The 21,368-nt window shown below is 54.1% G+C and overlaps 1 protein-coding gene across 1 annotated transcript in view; it reads right to left on the bottom strand.

Annotated features, from left to right (window-relative positions):
* The window catches only part of SLIT1 (slit guidance ligand 1), a 60,956-nt gene that overhangs the window by 34,208 nt on the left and 5,380 nt on the right, over positions 1-21,368 (bottom strand). Inside the window, exons 2-4 of the mRNA XM_058810140.1 lie at positions 14,527-14,598; positions 14,172-14,243; positions 13,451-13,522 (exon numbers count right to left, since the gene is read on the bottom strand). Coding sequence (XP_058666123.1) covers positions 13,451-13,522; positions 14,172-14,243; positions 14,527-14,598 — 216 coding nt within the window. The remainder of the gene's footprint in view (positions 1-13,450; positions 13,523-14,171; positions 14,244-14,526; positions 14,599-21,368) is intronic.

Here is a 21,368-nt window from a genome sequence, read left to right as displayed (position 1 = left end):
ATCCCAGATAGAGAAGAGCCTCTGCAGCCAGCTTTGCTCTGCCAGCCTCACAGAGCGGGGATGCTTGGGAGCTTTGAGAGCAATTAAGGACCTGGCCAACCTATGTTGGAGGCACTGGACTTATGTCCCCAGTACCCAGAGAGGGAGAGCGGATGGGGCGTCATCCATCACCCAGAAGGAGACACTTTATCACTAGGACACCTCTGAGCACTCAGCCCAGACCCAGAGCCCTCCCAGGGATTTCTGCTCCAACTGACATTTCCAGTTTTCACCATTGGGAAAAGAAGTACAGTCTCCTTTGCAACTTCAAAGGACATTCAATTCACCTCTTCCCAGCTGAGTGTTCAATGGTTAATTGCTCTCTGTCGTGAAAAAGACAAATTTAATTCTAGTCTGAATTTGTCTAGTTTCAGCCTGCAGCTATTGAATGATTTTATGCTTTTTCCTTTTTCTTTCTTTCTTTTTTTTTTTTTTTTTAATTAATGGCATCCCTATAATCAGGCTTTTCTCCATGCAGGTATGCAGAGATGGAGATAAATTTCTCTCCTAGCCTCCTCTTGCATACACTAAATAGTCTGAGCTTTTTAATTCTTTTCACTGGAAGGCAGATTTTCCAGACCTCCAATTATCCTGCACTTCCTCTCTGAGCACTTTTTAATTTCCCAACATCTTTCTAAACTGTGGGACCTGAAGCATAAACTGTGCTCAGCAGAGGCCTCCTGCCCCCCAAACTGGCAACTCCCCTGTGCCCAGAGCTACTCCGTGCATCCATCACTGCCCAAGCTGGAAGCCCACATCCCAGAGCAGGCTTACATGATGGCTGCTAAGTCCTTTTCAGTGTAACCACATCCCCAGACACTGCTCCCTGTCTCGTAGCTGTGACCTACATTTTTTTTTCCCCAGCTGCATGACCTTGCATGAGGCTGTTTCCCAGTGCAGGTGTTTGAGGCAGAGCATCCCCGCTACACCGGCATCCCGCCTGCAGCACTGCTCCTTCCACCGCTGCCTCACGTGTCCTCCAGACTGAGTTCTCTCACTGTGCAGGTGGTTTCTTCCCAAGCTGCATCACCCACGCCACTCAGCTCACCCTCAGCTGGTGCAAGGCAGGAAGAGGAGGCAACAAGAGATATTGGGGGCTGATTGGCAAAAGTCAGTAGCACCACCAAAGATTCCAAGACCACCACAGCTTTGCAGAGATGGTGAGAATTAGTTCGCCACATTAGTTCACCACCATCAGACCCACACTGCATCCTGCCAGAGAGGTGACCACTGCAATTCCCCCAGGGATTTCTACCAGTGAAGAATGCTGTCAGAAATGCTCCACAGACTTTTGCAGAATATTAATGTTTTCATGGCAATATCCTCCAGGCAAGAGCAAAATGACTTGCAGAAGTCTCGGTATATCATGTCAGCACAGTCGCTACTTATCAACCCAATTTGTCAGCTCATCAAAAAAAATGATATCAGGTTTGTTTGACGAGAGCAATTTTCCATGTGGATTGGCATTAATTATCCTTTAATTCCTCCCTGATTGCCACCCGTACCGTTACTGTAGCGGGGATCGGTGTCAAGCTGGAGGCAGAGCAGCGGCTGCCGCCGGGGGGAGGCATGGCAGGGATGCTCCATCCTCACTCACTGTGCTCCGGGGTTAACGACCTCACACTCACTCCGGAGGTGACAAAGTGACTGATGCATAGAAAGTGTCACATCCCTCCCCACAGAGCCCAGGTCCTGGGCAGGGGAGTTGCTAAGAGACGAGACCAGGATGAAGAGAGTCAAGGATAGGGGGATAGGAAGATCCTGTCCTAAGGAGCAGGCTCAAGGTCACAATGGGGAATTTGAGCTACCTAGGTGAAAAGCCATGTTTGTGCAACCAGCCCTGCCAGGGATGGGGACCTGCCTGCACCATGAGTCCCTTTCCTCAGGCAAGAGGCAGCCCTAGCCACAGGCACAGGCTGAAGCAGGCATGGGCTGGAGCAGCCCCAGGAGAAGCCAATATTTGCTTTCTCTCAGTTAACCCTCAGACTGAGGAATGCAGGGTCACCACCTGTGTGGCTCCCTGGGGAGGCAGCTGTGTGTGGAGGGATGCAGGGATGTCCCCTTTTGGCTGTGCTGTTTATTTTCTCAATATTTGTGGAAGGAAACAAGAGCCGGGTGGGGGAATGTGGGGCCAAGGATGAGCTGGGAGGCTGGGCAGCAGAGCGTTGGTCGAGGGTCAGCAGGTGATGGAGGTCAGCCAGCACTTCCCAACTACTCTGTGTGTTCTTGTGACACCCAGCCAGGGCCCTCCTCTGCCACCTCCCTCCTGGATGGGGAGTGGGGCTGTGGGTCTCCCTCCTGAGTGTTGCCTCATTCCCTGGTTTAGCCATCTGCTTGGATGCAGCTGGACACACCAGAGCAAACCACTGCCTTCACAAAAATCTATTTTAGGGTGAGTGGGCTCATTCCCACCAGGCCCAGGGCTTTGCCAGCTTTCAATAGCAGAAGGTTCTGTGTGATGCTCACTTCATTAAACCTGCCCACTTCTGTAGCGCTGCTCCCCTGCTAAAAAGTTAAAATCTCCCACAAAATGATGTGCTGACCTACAGCACAGGTGATATTCCCAGCAGATGACTGTCTCACAGCTTATATCCTCCTCCTGCTCTCGGCCATTAATAAAAAAAAAACAATGACCTTGAGGTCCCTGCCAGTGACACCAAACCCCAGCAGCCCTTCACTTCCACACTCTTCATCTCATTTGGGACTGACATGCTTCCAATCAAGGCTCTGCCACCAGACAGGCTGCAAACACACAGCCCTAGCACCACGTAGCAGCTCTGGAGGAGAAATCTGGCCATTGGTGAGAGGCATAGCCCTTGAAAGACAGGCAGGGCTGTCACCATGTCTCTAACCCCTACAGATCTGGGAAATGCAGCTGGCAGGGCCACACGGGCAATTTAGTTCCTGTCTCTGTGACTCAGTTTTCCATCTGTAAATATGAAAAAATACGCTGACATCTGCAGTGGTGGGGATGTCAAACTGAGTGAGCGCTCGCCCCAAGCTCCTCTAGAGCCCAGGGGGAGGGCAACAAAGACTAAATATTATCATTTCTCATTGCAACCAAGACTGCTGAGCAGAAACTGATGCACCAGTGGTGCTGCCCCAGTGGGCTGTATTTGCAGTGTCAGTTAATGATTGAGCTGAGGCACCTCTGAAAAGCTGGAATCACACACAGAGTGGTTGTCCCCAGCCCCACACCGCCAGAGCCTTGCAGCAGGGAGTAGAGCTGCTGCACCCCATGCTCCAGGCCAGCCAGGGAAGGAGCTTCCTGTGGTGTGTCTGCCTGCTCACCCCAGCAGGGCTGGGCAGCCTCAGGGCACCCCAGTGCCATTGGCCCATGCTCAGAGCAGCCTCCCTGCTGCAGGAGAACCAGGCAGCTGCTCTGCTGTAGCATCTCAGCTCCCACCCCGAGCTCCTTACCAGCGGCCCCTGGCTGGGCTTGGGGTTGCGGGGGTGTTTCCCAGTCCAGGATGCCCATCTGGAACCCATTAGGCACCTTTAATCCCCCTCATCCATTCTGGTGCTGTCTGAGCTCCCCCCCACCAACACACACAAACGCTGCCATTCAAGCAGTTAATTTAAACAAATTCTGCCCAGCCGCCACATCGAGAAGCGATAAAAAAGCCAAACGAAGCTGCTCAAAGCCAAGGAGAGAATGGGGAAAAAAAAAAAAAGAAAAAGAAAGAAAACCAAAAGAAAACCACTCAGCACGGCGGGCCTCTGATACCCAGAGAGACCAGCTGCATTCTCCCATCCAGCCAGCCCCAGTCCTCCCCTCTCACAGGCAATCAGATACCATGCGGGCTGTGTAATTGGATGGCAAAGGATAGAGAGAGACATCTTAAAGCTTGGGTCTAATCTCATTAGCACCCGGCTGCGGGGATGCTGTGAAATCGTAGGATGCAGGAATGAGCAACATGCTGAGCCCGTGGGGAGGAGAACAAGCGAGCTGGAGCAGGACGACAACACTGGGAGGTGGAAATGCCTCCGGTCAGACAGCGAGAGCTGGAAACACCACCGAGTCCTGGGAATGCAGCCAGCCCCCTTGCTTGCTCCTCACTTCCTTGCTCCTGTTTACCCCACAAGCACAGATCCCCACTCCTGTTACGTGGCCCCAGCTTCATCCCCATGATTGGTAATTAATGGAGTATCCCTGGGGTTGAATACCTACCCCCATCCCACACCCATTTTGCATTTCCACTCTTCTTGCCTCGGACCAGCACACTGCTGCATTTTTTGCTTGGTATGTGCTGGTCCATGGCAAGAAGAATCACCAGACCACAGGCAAATATCCCAAAATGTGCCATGGTGAGGTCAATTGCAACCCTCATTTCCAGGCCCCTGTTGCCACTGCAAGTCTCTGTCATATGGGAAAAAGCATCCTAGATGGGGTGAAATGGAGGAGATGAAGCACCCACCCATGTATGGGCCTTCTAGGTGGACAGAAGTCCCTTTGAGTGTCATACCAGGGATGGGAAGGTATGGGGAGACACAGGGTCAGAATTTCCAGGTCCCTTTCCCAGTTCTGCCATGGGAAGGGTCTGGGGGCGGAGAACTTCCCAGCTACGGGACAGGAGACACTTTTTGAGAGGTATTCCTGTGCTTTCCACATTTAGTACTCTGTCCATGCAACCTAGCTAACACTTCTCCCTCCTTTCTCCTTAGAATCCCAAAATTACCATTTCTCAAACACTCAAGTGGATGGTCAGGCTCTTTCTGGCTGCACCTCCCAGGAAACCACCTCTCTTCCAGCCTCAGGGCCTGCAGAAAGTCTGTACCACTTTTTTTCTCTTCAAGCAGCTCTGCCTCAAATGCCATCCCTCACTGGAGAGGCAGCGAGGACTAGACAGGGAGAAGGAGGTCACGGTGAGGAAACCATTCTAAACCATCCCTGCCATTTCCTGCCTCCCAGTTTAGAGAAAAAAAGACAGTGGGATGTCTTCAGTTACCAACAGCTCCCTTGGGAGCAGTAAAAATTAATCCAGCTTTTCCTATCCTGAAGGGAAATACAGATACAAATGAGGACAAAAGCCTCTGTGGGCAAAGGGGGGTGCAACAACCATGGAAGGGCCGTGGAAGACAGCTGGTAATCCACAGAAGACACCCCAAATCCATACTCTGCTTAGCTCTGGCAGGGCAGTGGGAGTCCCAGCCACAGAAGTCTGTGTCTTGCTGGTCAAGTGAGGATAAGCCTGACATGATAATTGATTTAACACAAATGAGAATCTGGAAAGTGAATCCCCACCTCCCCAAACCCACCCCCATCACACTGCCAGCAGGGTTCCCTTGCTTATGGATGTCAATTGGCACACACAGGGAAATGGGCTCACCAAACCAGGACACCCTCAGCTCATCCCTGCAGGTAGGGCACAGCTTCCCCTTGGTGATGCCTAGGAGTCCTGCTTCACCAGGAAAGCTCCCAGGTGTGCAAAGGGGCATCTTTCCCACTTACTCTCATCTGGCCCTTACAGCACTCCAGCATGGGGAACTTTACCCACCTGCAGCACTGGATAAAGCATCCCAGTGCTCTAGGCAGCCCACTTGAATCTGGAGCCCACCAAGCCCAGCTGCTGGTGTTGGGGTTGCAGGCTGTGTGGTCCAGCACCAATGCCAAAAGCACCAGAGGTCCCTTGGGAGCAGAAGAGAAAGAGCACGGCACAGGCACCCTGTTGGGAGCAGTGCTGGAAACTGCTGACAGCTTGTTTTCATTGCAGCCCCAGCACGAGAGAGGAGGGGTTGCAGCACCCAGCCGCGGGAAGATCAGCTACCAAAGGCAGGTTAATTACCTGGCTCTGCACATTCACACGTCTGTGGGATGCACATGCAGTGGTACCAAGTTATAACTTAGCCTCAAATCACTGCATAAGACTTTTTTCTTCCACATTCTGGAACTCAAATTACCAGAGGCTAATTCTGCTCACAATTCTTTAATATCACTTTGAACTCTTCTACTATTTGAGCTGTGAAAACAGGAGGAAGGAAATGCCTTTATGCTGTGCTCAAAATGGATGGACAAAGGCATCAGCTCCTCAAAGTGCTCTTTTAACTCTTTCAGGGGACCAAAGGTAGATAAAGGCTGAATGTGGGACAATGCAGGCAATGAGCTGTGAGGCAGGCAGGGAATAAATAATTCCTGTGTTTTAATAGCTGTGTAATTAGCACTGCTGCTCAGCTTTAGGAAGACTTGATTTTTCATTGCTTTTTCCCATGGGCTGCAAATTCCCATTTGCCAGTGTGCCACTGGGAAGCTGGACAGGGATGCTCTGCATGATGCCATGTGGAGGAGAGGACTTTGCTGAAAGGGGCAGGGGGCTGAAAGCTGCACCTCACCACAGACTTTCGCTTTAATAACATTACAAACCCCAAATCCAAGCCTGCACCCAAAGCAAGACAGAGGGTGGGCCAGCAGAACCAGTGGCTCAAGGAGAGAGCCCCAGGAGTGGGGCTTGACCCTGTGCATTGCCAGGGAAACCCTGGAAGCGTCTCAAGAGCCAGAAAAGTGGAGCCGGCCGTGAGTCAGGAGCACAACGGGGTGCATGGAGGGAACGGGGCAGATTATCTCCAGGCAGCCGTCTGGCAATGCCCGCTCCTGGCAGCCCCGGCTCGCTGGCAGATAATGACACAGAACAGAGCCAGGGCGTCCCTGAGCAGGACGGGGCCCAGGCTGGTGGGAGGCAAGGAGGGAGGCTGCTTGTCTGTAGGCTGGGCCATGGCTGTTACCCTCACCCCAGCACTCCTGTGCCTCTGGAGACTGCGGGTCAAGTCCCGAAATGCTTATGGAAATGCTCAAATATGAAGAGATCTTAAGAATGTGTTTAATTTGTGAGGCTTTGAGGTTGTCTGCACTCAGGATCCCCCAGGCGGTCTTACTGCCCTCCCCCCCAAAAAAGCTGAGATCTGTGGCACATTAATGATGGAGGAAGAAGAAGAGCAGCAGGCAGTGAGCAGCTCCCCGCACAAGGGTGCTCCTTTCCAGCAGGGTTACCCAGCACAAAGTCCCAGAGGTATCTGTAAGGATTCTGTCCCCATGGAGCAGAAGCACAAGGACATATCAGCCTGCCTCAGCTTGGCCCTCCTGCAGCCCCCTGAGCCCTGCCAAGGCTGGGGTGCCAGGAGCAGCCCCTCAGCGCCTGGCAGCCCGCCGGGGAGGGGGCTGGCCGCCCGCCCGCCTGGCAGCATCCTTCCCTAGGTAACCTCCCCACCTATTAGTGGCACATTTGTTTCCCTGCGTTTCCTTAGAGCTGTCACGAGCCACACTGACTCTTTGTTCCCGGGGGCTGCAGAGAGGCCTCCCTTCCCCTTCCCCCCAGCTGGTGTGGGGGGGTGTCTTGCAGCACACAGACCCCACAGCTCCCCCCTCCCCCCAGCTCCAGGGGTAAACACGCTGCCCCTCCTCATTGGTATTCGGGGGGACACAGCCCCGCCTGGCCCCCCCAGCCCTGCTCTGTCCCCAACAGAAGGAGCTTTGTTGGGGAGCGCGATGGGGTGCGGCACCCGGAGTCCAAAACGTGGGCATGGTGACAGCGGGGACACTTGGCCCTCACCGGCAAGGGGAGGGGGATGCTGCTAGAGGGGGAGCTGGGACAAAATGAGGGATGCTGGGGAAGGGGAAGCAGGGAGGTTTGCTCCAGGAAAGCTGCTCTCTGCTCTGAGCTTGGCACTTTGCTCTTGGACCGCAGACCTCTGCACAGAACATCAGCACATGCACATCTGTGCCAAGAGCAAAGGGGCATGTGCCTGGGGAGCCAAAGCAACCCTGCTCCAGCAGGGAAAGATGAAAACACAAGGCTGTGCCGACAGGCCCCTTCCCACACAGCAGCTGCAGGCTCCTGGGCACTTGCTGAGCTCCAGAACCAGCACAAACCTTGCTGCAAGGAGTGAACCTCAACCAAAGCCACAACAGGAGTGACTGTGGGACATGGGGGTGGGTGTCTGGCACAGGAGAGCCAGGGCACAGCCAGAGCCAGCCCGCCACAGTGACAGCATTTCCAGGGAGCCAACCAGCAGGCAGGCACCAAATATCCCCCACTAAATTGAAAACGGGGCTCAGGCAAGTCTCCCCCACTGGGAGGGAGCAAAGCTGTGGCACATGCACTCCCCAGAGAGCGTCCCCACCTGGCACCACACCTCCCACCTGGCACCACCATGACTACCCACTGTGGGGGCACAGCACCACTCCTTTATCCAGCCATCACCAAGAACACATTTTTCCCCTAATCCCTGCCTTCCCTCTCTGGGGGCTTTCCTGGTGCAGCCCCAAGAGGAATGGTCACTGGTACAGTCTCGCAAGCAACACCTCCCACGCGCAGCCAGCCCCATCTGAGCGGGGCCTGTTTTGTTATTCCTTTCTCTGACAGCTCCTTTTTCACTTGTCACCCTGTTTTGCTACTACTCAGCTCACAGCTTCCTCTGGCGTGGTTGTGATCCTCTCCTTCTTGAAGGATGTCATTTGCATTTTCTCAAGTTATTTAGCAGCCCTCCATTTTTCTCTGCCTGCTTTTCTAAAGGCAATTAGGGCTGGGTTTAGCCAAATGTAGGGGTGGTGAGAGGAACCTGCCCCAGGGCTTTCCATAATATCACCTCTCCTCACCAGGCAGCACATCCAGCTGTGGTGCTCTCTGCCACTCAGCTCAAAACTCCCTTTAAATAGCCCTGGGTCCACGGTGGGTCTGGACCAGCCCCTGGTCCTTCTGTCAGCTCCCAGACAGAGGCAGCCATAGAGCTTCACTATTCCTCTGCAGGATCTGGCCACAGAAGAGTCTCACGGAGCATGACAATCCCCCCAGCTCCTACAACATTTCACATATCCCCGGCTCAGAAAGTCACCAGCCCTGATTGAGATGTTAATGCTGTTTCTAGGGAGCCCCTGCCCTTACAGACTGAGAGCAGCATGGCAGCCCTTCCCCCTGGGCTTGGCTGCCAGCTAAGATGTGGCACCATCTCCTTCACCATTTTAGCTGGCATGGGTCCGACACAAACTGACAGTCTGTTGCCCCTGTCCTAAATCTCCCTCCTTCTGGAGACAAGACTTTTTCCCCCCTACTCTCTGCTCACTCTCTCTCAGCTCCCATTCTGCCTGAGCAAGGAGCAGCTACTGCAGCTTTTGCTGAGGGAAACCACTGGGCAGCTGCTCCCATGGGGATGCAGCCATCTGGGATTGTGACTCCCCTGCAGGAGCTACTCCCCAGAGCTCCTCACAGCTAAGCACCCACTGCTCCTCTCCTCCCTCGCATCAGCTCGGCTTCCCTTGGAGAAAACTATTTATTTATAGCCATCCTGGCTGCCTTTAGCACATTTCAACAGCCCACGTCTTTGCCTCCCTGATGATGCGCCCGCAGCATTTTTGTCCTCACCCTGCTGCTACAGCCATTCCAGACTCCTCTCTCCTCCTTGCATCCCCAATCCAGAACCCCCAAGGGACTTGGAAACAGCTTCAAGAGGAAGTTTTAAGGGGAGCTGAGCAGAGAAGAGAGAGAGTGTTACAAAACTCCTATTTCATCCTTCACCCCCACAAGGAAGCAGAGAGAAACTCTGCTTGCTTTTTCTGTTGGGGGCTGTTGGGAAAAAAACCCCAACTCCTGCCAGCTTGGGAGAGATGGTAAAAGAAGATCTACCAGCATCCCCTTGGCTCCTGGTGTGCATCAGGGCTGTACTGGAACACCACTGCTGATGTGTATGGCTGTGGCACACTGGGGACCAACAGCAGGCACTGCAATAGAAGAGGTCACTTTCTTGCCTGCGTAATTCTCACTGGAAGGAAAGATCCTTCTTTTTATCACCCCTCCTCGTCGCAGGAGATGTGCTTTTCCCCAGTGAGCTGCTGGGGGACCCTGGCTCTCCCCCTTGAGCCCACAAAGCTTTGTTCTTCCGTCCAGTGCTGACAGTTTAATTAAACCCAGTTTGAGAATGGGTCACTGAGGTCAGGCACTCTCCAGCGAAACCTCAGCTCAGCACCACTTCCAGCCACCAGCACTGCTTAATGAGTTATCCACACATAAATAAAGGAGCCATGCAGGGAGTCCCCCTGCCTCCTGGCCCCACTGCCAAGGACCACCCCCACTATCTCAGACTGAAATGGGCTCTGGGCAGGCGTCAGCTCAATATTTCCAAATTCCAAGGGGAAAACATTCCTCTCCAGGCGTCTCACCTCCCCCATGCCCTCATTTGAGGTTTGCTTCCCGTTGGCCCTTTGCTGCCATTCCCCAGTTTATTTAAGCCCCGATGGATCAGGTTTAACTCCAACCCTTTCCATTATCCCGATGCACAAATGCTCTTTACAGCCAACTTCCATGTAACTAATTGTAGCTCGAGCCGGGCTGGGAGACCACAAAGTACCACAACGTGGATGAGGCTCTGACACTCAGGAGGTGCACAAAGAGCTCTCCATCCCAGCCTGAACCTCAGGGACTCTTCTTATGCTCCTGAAAAATTTTCATCAGGTTCAGCAGGAAAGGTACAGTGGGAAACTGCTCTGTGGGTATCACATACCCTAATTCAACAGACTTGTCTTCGTCTTCTGTGTAACTGATGTGCTGAGAAAGATCCATCAAGACTATGACTAGAAAAGGCTAGAGCACCCAGGCCAGCACTCATCTAAGTAACCCCCAGCAGCTCCTGCAATCCACCCCTGGCTTTCTGCTTCAGCTGCCACCAGACAGCCTCAGATCTCAGCCTGACTAATTCAGTCAGTTTTTGCTAATTCAAGACCTGCCAGTACAATGTTGTGAGGACATGAGGAGCTAGCAAGGACTCCTGAACTCGAGAAGCATGCCATGGGTGGCTGCAGTCAGCAGGTCAAGGGGAAGCCTGTTTGTTGAAAGTGATCTGGAGATCAGGGTTTGCAAGAAAATGGTGCTGGTAAGAGCCTTGTTTTCCCAGACCAGCACAGGTCCTGGCCTGTTTCTGGGCAGGGAAAGGGTCTTGAGCAGTGAGACCACCCCAGATCCATTTCAGCAGTTAAACAAGTGCAAAGCCCAATGGGGAGGCTCCAGTTTCGCTCAAGGAGAGCTGATTTCAATTTAGCTTAAACCTGTTCCCCACTGACTCATATCCCTGTAGCCTGACCCGGGTTTGCAGCAATTTAAGAGTGTCCTTATGACCTCCCGCACTGGCTGGCCTAGCACTGGTCCAGATCCCACCTCCTGCTAAGCCAGCATGTGTGTCTAGACAAGCCACCCAGGGCACCCCCTGCCCTGCCATCCCCCTGAGCACCTCAGCAACCAAGGAGAGGGAGCAGCAGGTCCTCTGGCACATGGGCTCTGTTGAACAAATGCAGAACTCGAGGATCTGCCAGGACACTGGCTCCTAGTCTCCCTCTGGGCAGACCCCAATGCTGCACCCCTACTCTCATAAATGTATGTGGGGGAACCTGCTGCAGAGGAGGCTGGAGGGTGGCTCAGAGTGTCCCCTGTCCCCAGTCCCACCGCTCATCACAGGGACCCTCTGCTCCAAGCACACATCAAAGCTCCCCAAGACGTGGCACCAGCTATAGTTGAGGAGCTGCAAAATCTGAGCCTGTGCACACAGCCCTAGATTGAACAAGAAAAGCTCCAGGTGCTTTTCCAGGCATCCTGTGTCCAGTATCCAGGCAGTTTGCCATGACAGAAATGACCAGAAAACAACTTCAAAATAGGGTGGGAGGGAAAAGGTTTGAAATAACCCCCACATTGCAGTAAGCAGTAAAACAACAGGAGGAGGTTGAAATGCACCTAAACATGAGGTGGCTAGAAGGAACACCTTGCACAGCCCTCTTAAACTCTCAGGTTGTGTGCAGGCCCCTGCACCCCGAGGCACAGTCCTGGCTCCACACAAGCCTGGCACTCTGTATGTGTAGGAGACACACATGCTGCTCTTCTGCAACTCCACAATGAATTGTTAGGGTTTGCTTGTTGAAAGAGTCTGGTATTAAAATCTAGAGAAGATTAAAAAGGAAACAGCAATATTTGTAAAATTATTCTCTGGCCTGTGTTTCTGTTATGCAATGGGTGGCTGGAGGAGTTTGGGCCCTTGCTGGCGCCATGACATGGCACAGCTGAGCTCAACAAATGCCATTTGATAATTAATGGAACGCCTGTGCTACCAGCTGCCATTACCTAGGCCCATCTTTGGCACCTGTCCACCACTTCACACATCCCATACTGGCAACCCACACAGCGTTTTAACCCTTCATTACCCACCCCAGGCTGGACTCTGGGACTGACTCCCTGGCACTGTTGGAACAAAGTGGTTCAGCCACAGCCTGACAGCACAGGCAGGGCTGCCTGGCCCCAACATGGCCATGCCTGTCCTGGGAATGTCTCAGTACAGGCAGTTATTTCATCCATTCCTGCCTTGCCTCAGCAGGGACCTGGCATCCTCATGTCACAGCTGATCAATGGAGATACAAGATGCTGCAAGCAGAAAGCTTGTGTCCTGGCAACCATCACCCAAATCCACAGGGTATAAGCTGCTTCTCTGAGTGATGGAGAGCACCCAGCCCCAGTCTGACACGCACCCTCTGCTCCTCACAGCACCCTTCCCAATGTATGTAGTGCCTGACATAGCTGAGAGCCTGTAAACACTTTGTTTGAACAATGCTGGCACTGCTGAAAGCACCATTGCCTGAGCAAAACAGCCCCAGGCAAGGGAAACCCAATATGGAACAGAGAATATTTATCAAAACCCTAGCAGCCCTCCCAAGCAGCCTGCTGCTGCACAGAGGGAGGAGGAGCAGAGAGATCTGTGGAGCTGGGGCTTGCACAGCAAGAAACAGGCCCTGGAGTTGTTTCTGCAGGTGCAGAGGGACAGGCAGGGATGGGGACATGTAGAGCAATGCGAGGAGAGGGCAGCAGGCATGAAGGGCTGGATCTGCCCTGGGCAGGGCTCCCCCCTCCTTCTCCAGACACCTAGAGAGAAGCAGCTCTTGAGCAGGGTTGTGGGGCTCTCTGTGCCCCATGGAGGTCTCTGGAAAGTTACCTCTTTCACCCTCCTTTCAGGAGAACCTGGGCAGGTGTGTAAGGGAGCCCTGCTCCAAAGCCCGTGATCCACACACAGGGAGGAGAGAGGAGCTCTCAGCACCTCTCATCCTGACACTGCACAGGCACAGCTCAACTCTGCGATGCCAGACCTGGCCCAGACTGCCAGCACCTCATCCCATATCCCCATGTGTTACAAGGACATCCTTAACACTGCCAGTCTCAGTCCCCTGCAAGTCACAGCCCATTTCCCACCTTGCTGCATGCTCGGCTCACACAGAAACAGGGAGCATTCCCCTGCCAGAGCCCTGACTGGCACAACACACCCTAACCACCAGCACACCCCCCCAGGAGCAGCACCCTCCCGAGGCATCAGGGTCCCTCCCAACCCCATGGCAGTCCCCAGGTGAGCCCACAGCAGTCCCCAAGAGAGCCCTGCGGGCACAGAGGGCACTTACAGCCGCGACAGCGCCTGGTTGTTCTGGAAGAGAAGCTCGGGCAGGGTGTGCAGCTGGTTGCGGTTCAGCCGTCTGCAGGGACAGAAGAAAAGGGTCAGGGTTGGGAGTACAAAGCAATGACCCCATCTGCAGCCCAGCTGGATGCACCACGCAGAGCTGGGCACTTTGGCTCGCTCAGAGAGGCCAATAGAGCAGAGCATCCCACCTGGCAAGGACAGCCCCATCCTGCTCACCACAATCCCAGGCAGGGACAACCACGGGGCACTAATAGGCCCACTCACAATGTTGTAATTACATGCAGAGAGGAATCCAAGCTGTTAACTGCTGACTGCTGCTTAACTGCGCTCTTAACCTGCTGCTCTGCTCAGCTCCTCATATTTGCTCGAGCAGCTTGGGATTTTTAAACTGCTGAGCTATTTTACTGAGTGCTGGACCAGAACTTACAGCTCCCTTGCTAACATACAGGACACAGCTGATACAGCAAAAGTCATTTGTGTTTAACCTGCTCCTCACTTCAAAAGCATCAGAAAGGACTCTAAGATCTATAGAAACAGAAATAGGTGTGCTTCCCAAACTGTAAAATACCACTGCCACGCAGAAGAGAAGCTGTTTGAAGTCAGGCAGCACTGATACATTAGGGTTTAAGGGAAAAAGGAAAGGATGCTCTCTGCCATAAATCCAGCAGCCCCTCACCAACCTCCCTCCATGACCAGACACTCACAGCCGCTCAAGCTCCTTCATGTCATCAAACGCCCCACGCTCCACCACGCTGATCTGGTTTTCCATCAGCTGCCTGCAGAGAGAAGGGGTCAGCTTTCTGCAAAAGTGGTCCCCAGTGCCCCCACTGCTTCTTTTGACCCAGGGCACCTCACTCCCATTATCCCCTCAGCACAACCCAGACCCTTCCCACTGTCTCCCAGCTGGAAATCCACCAGGCTCAGCCCAGCACAACACCCTCCAGCCCTGCTGGCTGAGGCCCACAGAAAGAGGCTAACTCCAGCAGCCCTAGGAGGGGCCACAAACCAAGCACAGTATCCACCAAGGTGGGAGCATCTGGCCCCACATCAGGAACTCACAGGACACGGAGCTGCTTCAGCCCGGCAAAGTCATTCTTGTTGATTCGTGTTATGTTGTTGCCATTGAGCTCCCTGCGGAGAGAATGGGTAGAAATTAGCGAGGAAGCGCTCAAGAGGCAGCCAAGCACTGGGCCTCCCCAGTACCTCTCCAAAAACGGCAGGCAGGGCCCAAAGGACAGTAGGGGCTGGTGCAATTCTGTGTCCCCTCACCAGGCCCCAGGAATGACCCCTGACTCCAGAGAGGACCCTCATCCTCAATGACCAGCAGTGCTGGGCACACAGAACCTGGCTGTGCCTGTGTAAGCTGGCATCTTTCATGGACCATAAGGCAACAAGAGGAAGGGACTCTCTGGCTCCTCCCTGTTCCCGTTCCAGATGCCCCCCCGGGATACACGTCACCCCTTTCTGCAAATGTAGCTAACACCTGCTAGGGTCATCCCAAACGCATCTAGAGTTGTTTAGGGGTAACAAGAAACAAACAAAAGTCCCCAGAACAGCAGGATCCCTGCAAATACCCAGCTGCAAGACACTTAAAAGTGTAAGTGACACTTACATGATAATGGCTCCTGCCATTATCCTTGCATCACAACCGGTTCAGTGCACAGCCATTTCACACCTTCTACCACACTCAGGTTTACACCTGCCAAGAGAAGCTTGCACAGGACAAGCTGCTTTGTGGCATCACTCTCTCCTTCAAAAGCCCTGGGTGAGCACAGGGACAGGCAATGCAGCCAGGAAGAAGATGCCGCCCCTCCTTGCTCATTCTGCTGGTGGAAATAAGGGGTACCTACACCCACTCATGGCCTGGGTCCTGCCCAGGCTCTGCTGAGCATCAGGACAACGTGTCCCACTCCTGGACACACAGGACCTCTCTCCCAGCCTGCTGGTTACACCTTCCCCAGCTCTCCTCAGCCATGCTCTCCAGCACGCTCCTGCTAGGATTATCCTGCTTTAAAATACATCAAGCCAGAAGCTGCCGAGATTTGCACCTCGCAGTCAGCTTTGCAGTGCCTTTCTGCATTACAGGGTGTGATTACTGAGGGAAAAGCAGGACCATCAGCCCTGGGACCCACAGTCTGCAGAGCTGGGGATCTCTGTGCAGCCCCCTATTGCAGGAGACATCACAAAGCACAGCAGCATTTGCTCCTTGCCATCAGCCAACCTGCCCAAGGCATGTGCTGGGCATGGAGGGTGCCTACGCCAAGGCAGAGCCCAGGGAGGGCTCCTGTCCCTGAACATGGACACAAAAAACAAAGGGAAACCAATAAACTACGGGAGGAGAAGTCAGTCAAGTGAAGGATGAGCGGCTGGAGCCAGGGAAGGAAAGAGACAGGAGAGTGCCACTATGGAGCAGCTTGGGGTGCTCGGGCAGCCCCGCGGAGGGGTCTGTAACTTCCTGAGCCCTGACAGCGGGAGCAGGGAGCAGGAATGCCTCACGTCACATGGCTGGCTGAATACACAGCCCATCACTCCCATCCAGAGCCAAAGCTCCCCTCCACCGGGTTCTGCAGCCGTGCGGGGGCCAAGGTCAGCGGCGGGCCGGCCCCGGGGCCGCCGAGCAGCTTGTAGGGCCAGCGGGGGCAGCAGCGCAGCCGCGCACCCCGGGGTGCTGCCATTGTCCCGCTGGAACGGCTGATAATGGCTAATGAGTTCCAGCTCGCCATTACAGCCCCGTAATTACAGCGCTATTCAGCCCCGCGATTGCCGGGCTCCTGCCATTATCCAGCCGTGTGCGCCGCGCTGGGAAGGAGGTTGGGAGAGCAGCGTTACTAGGACACAGATGAATGCGAGCCGGAATGAATAGAGGTTCCTCAGCCCCAGTGATTAAACTGAAACCCACAATTGGGCTCTGCAGCCCCACGGCTCCCAGTCCGACCGGCTCGCAGAGAGCACAGCGGGCTGCCGGGGACGGGTCTCCAGATCAGAAGGAGCTGACCCCGAGTGGGAGCAAAAGCCGTGGTCAGTCAGGCTGTAAATTCCAGGCACCAAGCTCTGGGGTGTGTCACACGTTTCAGGGACATTTGTCACCACAAAGGGGGTCGTTTGGTATGTACAGCTGTGCGCCCACCTCCTGATGGACCACAACCCCAGAGTCAGCTAAGGGCAGGGAGAAATCACAGCTTCAGGAGTGGGTTTAGGACGTTTTCTCCAAATGTCCTAAAGGTTCCTTGGCAAAGAAGATTGCCTAGCAGATCCCCAGGGCCAGGCTGGGGACCAAGGTGGAGGTAATGGCACCCATTCGAGCTCCTGTGAGGGAGGGTTCCCAGCAGGACTCCCATGTCACCTTCCTTTAAACATACCTCACATTACTCTGGCTGTGCAGCCAGAGTGCAATTCCAGTACAATGTGTGACTGGAAGTTGAGACATCTCCAGCACTGCAGAGGGACAAAGCAGAGGGGCTTGATTTAGAACTGCCCAACCTGAAAGGCAGGACTTAGGCCTCAGCCTGCACAGCCCAGGGTGGTGCTGTCCTCGGGGCACCAGCATCCCAGAGCCTTAGCCAGAGGCAGAGCATGGGAACATGAAGAAACACCAAAGAGCCACGGAAGCCACGGACTAAACACAGCCAGTCCCTGCACATGCCAAAACCAGGCTCTGCCCTCTCTCCAAGGCATCTGCTGGGTCAGTGCAGCCCAAAGACTGCAGCACCAGAAGGCACTGCCAGGACCAGCTACCCTGGGCTCTGCTGCCCACACAGCCCAGCCTCTGCTCCCTGCGTGCTTGCAGAGCATCCTCGGGGAACTTCAGCAGTGGGGCTGGTGGCAATCCCCAAGTGGGGCTGTGTCTCAGGGCCCCCTGACAGTCCTCCTTGCTCAGGAACTGGCTCTCTGTGCTCCCTGACAACTGCTCCCAGCATCCTTCCATGCCTTTGTTCAGGTAAATGATGGCCTTTGCAACCCAGATGGGAACGAACAGCAGGTAAAACTTATTTGTAAGGATGCCGAGGCAACACTGCCATTTAACTTCATGACATTTTTCCCCTCTGAACCCCGTTCAGTTCCTCATGGAGATAAATTACAGTCTGCAGTGCCCAGAAAGCCGGATCCCTGCTGCTCAGCTGCTCACCCACTGCCTCCATGCCCTTTCCTAGTGAAGCAAAACACTCTGCCCTGCTCCACACAGCAGAGCTTCAATAAGGACTGATGTGTCTGGGGAGCTGCCCAGCAGATTGGTTGTATTTCTAGACTATGACTTGAAAGCAGAAACACAAGGCGTGCTCTTTCCTCGCTAATTCAAAAGATTTAACACCAGAAAGCATTCTCAAGTTCATTCAGGCTGCTTTCCTCTGCCCCACCAGACCCAAATCTCACACTGCTGATGGAGAGGCAGCAGATTTTCATTTGCAACCCTCAAATTTCAGAAACCCCCCTCCCATTTCTCCCTGGGAAGAGGAAAGTCATTAAAACAATCAGTCCCTTTGCTACATTGCCTGTGGATCATCCCACTCCCAGATGGGATGTCTGTGCTGCAGCAGGGTTCGTTAGACTGGATTTGCATAGTCTGGGTTTATATTTGGTTTCTAGCTTTGGATGGCTTATCCATTCCCAGGGGGTCTGATGTGTCTTTTCCCTTTGCAGGGTTTGGAGCTACACTAACTCAGTAACAACCTCAGAGAGCACAAATGCTGAGAGTTAATTTATTAAATACAGCCAACATGAATGATATTTCCCTGGGCACTGATTTATCAGGAGCAGGAAGGAGCAGACAGCGCAATCCCAGGATCCCTACTCTTGCAAAGCATCAGCTATTCAGCACACATGTGACTCCTGTCCTTGTGGCTCAGCTCAGCTCTGCTCTCCTGCTGAGGCAGAAATCCTGCTCTGCTCCCTGGAATCCCGCTTTAAAGAATGCAGAGGGAAAGTCTGTGAGATGGATTCCTGCATTTGCACCCACCACCACCAAAATGTGCCCTGGCCCATCAGGGCCAGCACAGAGCAGGTGCCCACAGCTCTGGGCAGTGACTGCAGGGGCTGCTGGAGAAGGATCAGTGCTCCTGTGGTGCCTGCTGCAAGGGCTGCCCCTGCCCTGGTGCCCGGTGGGGCTGGTCCGTGTATTGTCCATGAGATCTGTCCCTCCTCGACGATCTCCACTGCTCTGCCTTCCCTGCCCTTGCCTCAGAGCACCGGCCCCCAAGGGCATGGCTCCCCTCCCAGCAGCTCCACAGCCCTCATCCCTGAGCCCTGACCCCAGCTGGAGCCGGCAGTGCCAGATAATAATCAGGGAAGCAGAGAAATGAAGGCTGGAAGGTCACACACCCCACAGCAGTGCCTCTGCCACCCTCCATCAATCCAGGCAGATGCACACACTGCTCCTTCAAGGACAGGCACTGACACTACCCTGTGCCTTATTCCAGCACCATTATCAAAATTCTGACCTGAACCCCTCCCACAGCACACGAACCCCATCTCTGCCTGCCCAGGCCACCATGGTGCAGAGATCCGGTTGCACCCTTGCCCCTGCAGGCCTCTTTCCCACAGCAATCCCCCAGCCCAAGGGCACAGCTCTCCCTCAGGGCCTCTCTGACTGGCAGGGCTCTGTTTGTGCTCCATTCCACATCTGTGCTTCTGGTGACTGCCTCCCACCAACACTTTCCTTGAGTCCCCAGGCATCAACCTCCTTCCTGTCAGCTCGTTCCTCCCATTCACCAAGGCCACTCTGAAACCTCAGCCTGCTCTCCAGCCCTCCTGCATCTCCCCCAGCCTGGTGGCATCTGCCACTGTCAGAAGCAGCTCATGTCCCATCACACAGACTGCTAATGGAAACTGGGATGAGGCTTAGACTCCAGACTGACCCCTGTGCTCAGCACTGGGGACAGAGCAGCTGCAACCTTTCATCCCACACTTTTATTGCATTTTTCAAGTCTTCTCAAGATTTCACCCGGCTGCTTGAATGTAACTTAGCCCCAGCACAGACTCACTGAGCTGCTCAAACAAGGAAATGTGGGGCAGAGGCCCTTTCCAGTCCTGCAAGAGCTGGTCCCCTCCAGCACAGCACCACATTCACCAGCTCTCTGGAGCCCATATGGTCATGGCTGGGTGCTAACTCCATCCCCTCCAGTACCAGGGAATTACAGGGTGCTGCTGCCACTGCTCAGGGAGGGGACACTGGTCACACACACATCCTGGGCTCACACAGCTGCACAAGGGGCTCAGCACCTTCTTCTCCTTTTCCATCCCTGTTCTGACCAGAGCCCTCAAGAAGAGCAAAGGTGCCCAAGGGATATGTGGAAGTCCCTTCAGGGTGTCACTCACCCAGCACCAGCCCTACCAGCTGCCTGCAGGTGCCCAACCAGCAGAGCCAAGAGCAGCTCTGGGGCTCATCTGGGAATCACTGCCCTTAGCCAAAGGGTACCCCAGCCCCAAGCACAGCCATGGCCCCACAGCACAGGAGGCTCTACAGCAGGTTAGCATCACGACAGATCTTTAAGCATTACAAACAGCATCGATCATGCAAGTAACAGTGAGGATGCAAAGGCTTTCTGTTCTCCTAACTTCTCTCTGGGGTTTTCATGCCACAGCCATTAGCTGCTCGCAGTCAGGGAATGCTTTACGCTCACACAGCATTGTGGTGTACCACCTTCAGGTTAAAAATTAATAAATAACCTCCCTGAACCCCAGTGGGAGAGCGAAAAGGCAGCAGGGCATTTGTGTATCACAAATGTGGAAACTGAGACTCAGCCAAGAGAACAGATTTTCTGGGCTAGCCACGAAATTTGGCTTTTTATGCTGTGCTGAGTAGCCTGATGAGGGGCTGCTCTCTAGCTCCTCTGCTTCCCAGGGCAGGGGAGGCTGCCCAGCCCTCAGGCTGCATCCTGCCACTCACTGGATTGAGTTCCACTTTGCATGTCCCACAGCAAAACCTCTTTGGCTTCTCCCTCCTGGAGTGCTCATACCAGGGGTGAGAGGACAAGTGCACCTGAACTGCCCAGTTATAGATGCCTACTCAATTCCAGATGGGTATCCTGGAGCATCCCATTTGGGATGTAGGGCTTCCTCCAACCAAGAAATATCCAGGACTAGGAGCTTGCATCTCTCTCACTCTTGGTGCCCAGGGCTGCTCCTTGGCTGCATCGCTTTAAAAATTAATCTTCCCTTTTTCTGATCTTCCTCCTCTAGCAGCCTCTCTCCCCCATAGGACACTTGCCTCTGCTATTTTGAGCAGCAAGTGCATCCAAAATGCATGCTGGGGAAGCAGGCAGTCAGCACAGCCTCAGAGCCTGAATGTAGCAGGGAGGTCTGAGATGATTCTTGTGGGGACAGCCTTGGGCCAACCCCACAGCAACACCATGGAGAGGTCCCCTCATCCCACCCCATTTCCTTCTCACTCCCAGCAGTGCCATGGCCCCAAGGACCCGGCTATCCTTACTGCTCCCATTGCTAACTGGCATCCTGGTGCTGTACAGCAGGAAATCCTCTGCTCCTCTCCCCACTCCTACCAGTGCCATCCCTGGCTGTTCCTCGAGCAGGGACAGGGGCCAGCTGCTGGAGCTGGCCTTGGAGCTCCTCGCACTGGAAGCCTGCCAGGGAGCAGTGATCTGGGTCTGAATCCCCTGGGATGAGGCCATTTGCTAACACACAACTCTGCGGTTTTACTGCTTTTCAGTAAAACACACAGAGAAATGTCTCCTTGCCTCTCAGGTTTTATAAAAGGTTATTTCAGTAGCAATGAAGACCAAGAGGATGCATCTGCAGCACCAAGCACCTCTGGAGTGGGCAGGGAACCATGAAGGACTCAGAAACAAGACAAAGGCAGGCTCCCTTGGTTCCCTCATGCCTGTCCTGCTCCAGTACTCTCCTCCACATCTTTCAGAGAGCAAATCAGAGCAAGGATACAGGAGAAG

The sequence above is a fragment of the Ammospiza caudacuta genome, chromosome 9 (genome assembly GCF_027887145.1).
Source record: "Ammospiza caudacuta isolate bAmmCau1 chromosome 9, bAmmCau1.pri, whole genome shotgun sequence".
NCBI classification, from domain to species: domain Eukaryota; kingdom Metazoa; phylum Chordata; class Aves; order Passeriformes; family Passerellidae; genus Ammospiza; species Ammospiza caudacuta.
This window is presented reverse-complemented; position numbering and strand designations above follow the sequence as displayed.